The sequence below is a fragment of the Pantherophis guttatus genome, chromosome 6, assembly GCF_059756535.1.
Source record: "Pantherophis guttatus breed Tessera chromosome 6, ASM5975653v1, whole genome shotgun sequence".
Lineage (NCBI taxonomy): Eukaryota > Metazoa > Chordata > Lepidosauria > Squamata > Colubridae > Pantherophis > Pantherophis guttatus.
In genome coordinates this window covers 97,613,277-97,620,830 of record NC_142068.1, presented here as the reverse complement: position 1 = coordinate 97,620,830, position 7,554 = coordinate 97,613,277, and the positions used below count along the sequence as shown (strand labels likewise).

The following is a 7,554-nucleotide window of genomic DNA, read 5'->3' as shown; positions in this document are numbered from 1 at the left end:
GCAGGTTTAAACCAGGGTTGAAATGTAAAATTTGTTACTACCGGTTCTGTGGGTGTGGCTTGGTGAGGGGGGCGTAATGTGACTGAGTGGGCGTGGCCAAGTTTTTTTTTTTAAACTTTTCAAAGCATTTTTTCTAATGCTTTGAAAAGCCTCTGCCAATCAGGCAATTCAGCTGGGATCGTCAGAGAGGCTTTTTAAAAAATACCTCTCTGCCGATCAGGCAACTCAACTTGAAAAGAGACTTTTCAAAGCATTTTTTTAACCACCTCTTCGGCCAAGAGGTTGCAGAAAAAAATGCTTTGAAAAGCCTCTGAGGATCCCAGCTGAGCCACGTGATCATCAGAGGCTTTTTTTTTTACTTTTAAAAGCATTTTTTCGTTGGAAGAGGTTGTAGAAAAAATGCTTTTAAAAGTTAAAAAAAAAAGCCTCTGATGATTGTGCAGCTCAGCTGGGCATTGGGGGGGTGGGCAGGAATTTTTGCTACCGGTTCCATCGCTACCGGATCGGGCGATCCAGTCTGAACCGGGAGCATTTCACCCCTGGTTTAAACCATTCAGCACAAACTGAAAACCAGGAAGAGCCAGTTAACATCAGGGTTGACTCACCTCAGCTATCCCATATCACGGCCAACTTTCAAAGGCTAATAGGCTAAGGAAGGACCCAGGATTTGCCTTGATGGAGACCAGTATTGGCCAAACAAATGAACCCTGATCCTCAGTGGAGTACGGGAGAAAAATATATCCATGATTTTACAGAGTTTGGCCATACCCCTCCCGTCTCCATTCTTCCAAACTACAGATTCCACCATTCAGTTCAGCAGTTTGAATCTCACCGGCTCAAGGTTGACTCAGCCTTCCATCCTTCCGAGGCAGGTAAAATGAGGAGCCAGATTGTTGGGGGCAAGAGACTGACTCTGTAAACCGCTTAGAGAGGGCTGTAAAAGCACTGTGAAGCGGTATATAAGTCTAAGTGCTCTTGCTCTTGCTCTTCTCAATATTTCTGGTACGGAAGAAGTTTTAATTTGATGACCATTGTGATTGTCTTCTTCCATATTTCCCCCTGCGTTGTCATTATATATTCCCTTTTCACCTGTGATGACCAGAACTGTACACAACATTTCACAGAAGGATGTGGCATTACAGAGCCGGAAGCTTTATTTTCATTATCTTTCCAAATGTTCTCTAGCATAGAATTTGTCACAGCTGGGAAAGGAAACAGCCTGATAGCACCACTGGGCCTCCTAACAGGACTCAACAATATTTGGCTAATCGCAGTCTACTCAGCTCCCATCAGGCTATATGTGAAGTTAGGGTTTTCTGTCCCAAAGCCCATCATTTTACATTTTACATTTGGTTGAGCATTGACTCAGCTTAAGAGATGCTTCTTCATGCCTGGTCACTGAATAAACCTTAATTCCTGTATATATTTTGTTTTCCCTTTTCCCTTCTTCTTTTCTATTTAGGACTAACGTCTTTTCTGCAGAGGGGCCGAATGTCAGCCTCCGCTTTTACTGCTTCAGCTGCCATAAGAAACGGATGGGAAACAGTTAGGGGGGCGAAGGGCGCAGGAAGAGTCTTTCCAAGAAACGAAACCGATTCTCCAAAGGAGCCGTCAGACCAACCGTCATTACATTCCTGATGGATGACGTTGCCAGACGTGATTCCACCTGACCTTTGGGAGACCTTTGGATTGGATGATGGACAATGGACAAGGGGGGGGAGATGCTTTCTAGATGCAATTTCGCGCATTTTGCTTAGTTCCAGCTTTACCTGGGTTGCGATCGCTTCATTTTCAGTAAAAGTACTAATCTCTATAAAAAATGGAGTTTGGGTCATCCTTTCCTGGATTTTGAAGGAAGCATACCTGACAAGCTCATTTTTTACCCCAGTCTAGATCATTATGAACAAGTTTAAAGGCAGCAATCCTTCCAAGCAGAAAATTGCACATTTATTATCTTGGGATTTTTTTTTAACCAATTAGCAACCATTTAAATGACAGGCTCCTTTCCTCATAACTGGAAGTCTTGGTGGCAAACTTTAAGCAAAGATTTTTTTTTTAAAATCAGGTAATCAGAGTCAAGTGGGCACCTTCAACACGTGTCCACTGGCACCCTCAAAAAAAAAAAAATCCTCCAGACAGGCAGAATTTCCTTTTGAGGAATCCATGCTAATTTTCTGGCATGGCTTCCTTTTCCTTTGATCATCATTTCTATCAATCTGCCTGACCAGCTCATCATTTTTTGGCTCTCCCCAGAGTTTCTTTTCAAAAAAAAAAATGTTCAGCTGAATTGTCAACATGGCAGCAGTGGTGAAAGGAGGTACTGTGAACAGCCCTGCTTGGATTGCATCTTGCACAGAGCAATGTTCTGCCTGGTATTTGGTCCGTATCTGCGAGAGACCCTCCCTCTGCAGACAACTGCCAAATTCCCCACCACCCTTGTGCAAATGAGTTTATTATGGCGAGGGGGGAGGGGGTCAAGGAGGCTTGGGAAAAATGGTTAGTATGATCCACTTCATGTGTCTGGCAGCAGAAGGAATTGAAAACATTTCCCTGGAACACAATCAAGGGACCAAATTCTTCTCTATAAGTAGCCTGATAAAGCTTGACTTAAATATTATACTCTAGGGAAGATCACGAATCTAACCATAACACAGAACGGAACATTTGGAGCTGATATCTAGCAGCCAGAACAAAAGGGAGGATTACAAGGCGGGACTGAAACATTTGGATATAACTACAAGCACAGAGAAGCTTTCAGAAGTATAAAATAAAAAGTTCTTGTCTCGTAGTTACTGTATGTCAGTGTTATTTGCCTTACTAACCTAGGTAAAGTTCTACGAGAACAACACTTCTTTATTGTACTCAGTCAAATGACAAAATGGGGCAGGGAAAAAAAAAAAGTCAGGTCTGCTCCTTGCTTTGAAAAGTTTCTTCTCTTCTGTTGACTTGAAGGGCAATGAGCAGATGGCCTTCAAAAGGCCTTGCAAAATTTCCCTTAATCGCAGATGCTTTTCCTAGGAAAGAAGTAGAAGAAATGGTGAGAAAAACCTCCAGAAAGTTCCAAACACAGAATGTCATCCTCTAAGCTCCTCCCCAGGCTCTGGAATCAAATTGGACACGTTGATAATTGGTCAATCTCAGTAGTTGGACAAGTTCTTGAGACCTTCTGCAACGTGGGCATCAGAGGAAGCTTTGCCCCAGCCAAGCTCCAGGTCAACCATATTTACATCACCCAGAGAAGCTCAAGGCATTTTCTGAACATCTGAGATTTTGAAATTTTGCTGAGACAATCAGCAAAATTGAGGAACATTTAAATGAAAGGGTTATTGATTAGGCATGCTAATGTAAAATAGATTGACAGAACCTGATGGTCAGTATGCCTCTTCATTGTACTTTAAAAGGTAAAGGTTCCCTCCACGTATGTGCTAGTCATTCCCGACTCTAGGGGGCGGTGCTCATCGACATTTCAAAGCCGAAGAGCCAGCGCTGTCCGAAGATGTCTCCATGGTCATGTGGCCGGCATGACTAAATGCCAAAGGCGCACGGAACACTGTTACCTTCCCACCAAAGGTGGTCCCTATTTTTCTACTTGCATTTTTTACGTTCTTTCGAACTGCTAGGTTGGTAGAAGCTGACACAAGTAACGGGAGCTCACCCCATTACGTGGCACTAGGGATTCGAACCTCTGAACTTTTGATCGATAAGCTCAGTGTCTTAGCCACTGAGCCACCACATCCCTTTCTTTGTAGTTTATGTGTCCATTTTATTTTCCTGAGTTAACAAAACGTGGTGCATATTATTTTTGAATTATTCTAGATGTTTTGAAAATTAGCTTTTGCTCTGTGTGCCCCTTTCCTCTTGTGATCCAATTTAGTCAAATCAATTATTTTTATACATGGAATTCTTTTTGATGCTCAAATACGGATGCTCAAACCCTATAGAGAACAATCTAAATTCTCCCAGTTCCAGGAAGAACATTGTAATGAGAAGCGTGGATACGCTTGGGAGATGAGGAAAAGAAATATCCAAACGATTCGGATATTATGGAATTTCCTTCTGAAGACTTATTCCACAAATATGGTACCAAAACAGATTTTTCCATCCTATGGCCCTGCACTTCATTTCTGTTTCATAAATAAAGAATGTTGCGTGTCTTCTCCTTGGTTTCATGAGCAGCAGCAACAGAATTGCTTTTATTCATTGCCATGTTTACTTTAATCTGGATGCTCTCCAGAGCACTGTCAAATTAATTCTGAGCAAGAATGGACACTTTTAAAGTATACAATGGTTCCTCCTCCTCTGCCATTTGGATTACAATCCCAAACAGGGAAGACGATGAAATTTATGAGCCAATGTACTTTCATTAGATTTTTCATTGACTGGTTTAAGAGGGCTCCCACTGTACTTCCTTCTATACACCACCTCTCCAGCAGCCCCAAAGAATATGGTCAAAGGCCATGTTTTGCCAAACCCATTTCCCTCCTCTTTGTGAAGTTGAACCCATCTCAGGCTAGTTGTCCATCAATGAAATAAGTCAGGCCACCTCACGGAAACTCAGTCTCTCCCTTCAACCCCATCTGCAGAGCTAGCCTGTACTTGTGGCTCTTTGTTGTGATCTGCCAGCAGCCTGTGGAGCTAGCAGCAGAGTCGGACAGTGAGGAGTCTGGGAAACGCTCAGATGAGGGCTCTGCGTCAGAGGCAGAGATGGAGCCAGAGCCATCTGGGAGTTATGTGCAGACTCTGGAGCCTCCGGAGTCGGACAGCAGAGAGGCAGAGGAACAGGGGGAGCCTGTTCCTAGTGCATGCATGCGCAGAGCTGCCAGAAGGTAAGAACAGTTAAAACAAAAGGGACAACTCAGGAGTAAGGCTTGGAGATGATTGGCCTCTCCCGTAAGACATAAAGGAAGAGCAAAGGCACATGGGCCTTTGCAGGTAGCAACATTGTGGATGGTGTCGGTTTCTACTTTGAAGCTCCGGTTTTGACTCTGTGTTTCCGTGTGGCCTTGCCAAGATAATTGCCAATTAGGTCTTTGGCAGTGTGTCAAAGAAGATAAAGGTGGGTGTTTACCAGCCTTATCCAAAGGATTATGGCAGACTTCTGTTGGACTATTTATAAACTCTGGGTGATTCATCACGTGCTGTGAATGAAAGGAATTCACAGCCGTTAAAATAAAATAAAATTTGAAAAGGGGGGGATTAATTGTGTGCTTTTTACTATATCAGGAAGCCTAGGTCAAAACCCTCTTTCCATTTGAGTCAGTCACACGTAAAGGAGGAGTGGGAGAAATTCTAGGGAGGAAGCACAGAAACAGTGCCCAGAAGCAAGGGCTCTGACACTTTCCCAAAGGATGATCATTCTCATCATTCAGCACAGGGAACAAGCAGAAGCACTTAGGCCCCGATCCTCAGAGAACGTCTCCTGTCTTCTGCTCCTCTCTCCATGCAGAGGTCCGGGGAGCCACTTCTGGTTTGGGTAGCTTGAGAAGAGCAGAAGAATTCATAGAAAGGAGATAAACCTTTTGTTTATAAACCTTTGAGACATCAGGCTTCAGGCCTGTCACCTTTAACAACCAAAGACAAGTTTGCTTACTGTCCCTACAATATAGACGTACATACTTGAATCCTCCAAATATCTTCCAGCAACCTACACAGAAGAAGAAACTTCACAGATCTGATGTGGTTCAGCTTAGAAAAGATGTATGAAAATTAGGGATGGTTTTAAAGGAGGGCTCCCTGCTCTCTACCCTTCAAGATTTTGCTACCCACTCCAGCTCTAAAAGAAGAAATGCATCGATTCCCAGTCGGTGGATCCTGCCTAAATTATGCTTCTCTTACCAACAAAACCTAATGAATTGCTCTGTGTAAGATCCTACCTTGTTTGCTCCACTCCTCTAATGGCTTCAGGCTTTCTTCAGCTTCTCTATTCTCGTTGAATAGGTGTCTTCTTGCATTTGGAGCTTCTCATAGATCTCAGACTACGAAAAAGAGTGTTGACAAGTCTGACAAGTCTGTAATCTTCTGTCTCTTTTATCTTGTATGCATTACATCCAAAATATACTACAGACTATATAGTGTTAGCTGACATTGGTTAGTCCACAGATTGCTCTCCCTCTTTGGGAAGCCCTGCAGCTTCAGTGGGATAGGGCAGCACCCCATAAACTCTCTTCTTCTGTGGCCATCCAAGCTCCCTTTGCCCCAACCCAGAGCGGGGCTCAGCTGTCTTTGAACTATAGCAGTGGTCTCCAATCTTGGCCACTTTAAGCCTGGAGGACTTCAACTCCCAGAATTCCCCAGCCTGCTGGTTGGGGAATTCTGGGAGTTGAAGTCCTCCAGGCTTAAAGTGCCCAAGGTTGGAGACCCCTGAACTACAGGACAGCAAATGCCTCCTGGCTTCCTGATGTTTGAACAACTCAACCTGTGCTTGCAGAACACAAGCCATCTTCCTGGGGAGGGGGCAGATGGTCAGAGCTTTCTGAAATGGAGACTGTACAGATATGTTGGATAAAATTCCTGTCTTTCCTTCCCAGCACACAGTTGCCAAAGCCTCACTCCAATAGATCTGGAGTCACTAAGCTGAGAAGGCTGATATCATTCAATATACTACAGGTTTGTTCTATTCTATTTCCTTTGTTGTGGAGTTTCATTTTGTGGGGGGAAAAACCCTGTTGCATTCTGGAAAATCCAACTGGAAGTGAAATGAAACTCCAGGAGAAAAAGTGAGTTAACTAAAGTGTCATTGCTAGTAAACATCCTAGAAAGAAGTATCAGAATGCAGAGCTTAATTTCACTGTGATGCTGCTCACATATGGGTCAGCAGAGCTAATAGAGTGGGCTTCTGGAGCTTTGTGGCCTGAAAATGCCCAGGGCTGCATGCACAGGCAGAGAGGGCACCTGGGGTGGGGAGAAGGTAGTAGAAAGGGGGCTCTCCAGTTCCCCACTATCTGGACACCTGGCTGCCTTCTGGAATCCATTCTTCCCTGCAAGGAGTTATGCAGCTGCCTAATTCAAAGGACCGTTTGGAGGAAAACTGCAAGAAGCATGTCCATTAAGAAAAATTATGAACGAAATAATGTTTCTTTTGGAGGAATGTACACAAACCCACAAATTGTACTGTAAGCTTAACAAACACTCCCGAAGTTCTGTGGGAATAGGTTAAATGGAAAATATGAGAAACTGCAAGGAAGGCATTTGCCCGTCCGTAGTGGCAGGTTAGCAAAAGCAACAGGGACCCTTGCGCAGAATGTAAACTTTCCCAGGATTCTTTAATGCCCCCATTTAATCACTCTTAAATATTTCAGCTCTCCCAAGTGGGAAAGGCTCTCAGTGTGAAGTTTTTCTCCTTTCATTTCTCTTTTCATTTTTTTATTGTTAAACAGCTCAATTTGCAATAAAAAGGCACAGTAAAAGGGAACTAAACCGGCATTCCTTCTCTGCCGGAAGTGGTATTTTCACGGGGTTGTTAACAGGTCATTCCACATGGATTTCCAGATATAATCCACGAGATGTATCAGAACAGCCAAAATCTGCAAAAATGAAAAGTTAATTGAACGGAAA

The 7,554-nt window shown here is 43.5% G+C and overlaps 1 protein-coding gene across 3 annotated transcripts in view; it reads right to left on the bottom strand.

The window, feature by feature from the left end:
• Window positions 1-1,133: 1,133 nt before the first annotated feature.
• CABCOCO1 (ciliary associated calcium binding coiled-coil 1) overlaps window positions 1,134-7,554 on the bottom strand; it is a 38,459-nt gene continuing 32,038 nt past the window's right edge. For all 3 annotated transcript variants that reach the window (XM_034435315.3, XM_034435316.3, XM_060694158.2), the window contains exons 8-9: window positions 5,874-5,975; window positions 1,134-3,014 (exon numbers count right to left, since the gene is read on the bottom strand). In XM_034435315.3, coding sequence (XP_034291206.1) covers window positions 5,901-5,975 — 75 coding nt within the window. In that variant the 3' untranslated portion in view covers window positions 1,134-3,014; window positions 5,874-5,900. The remainder of the gene's footprint in view (window positions 3,015-5,873; window positions 5,976-7,554) is intronic.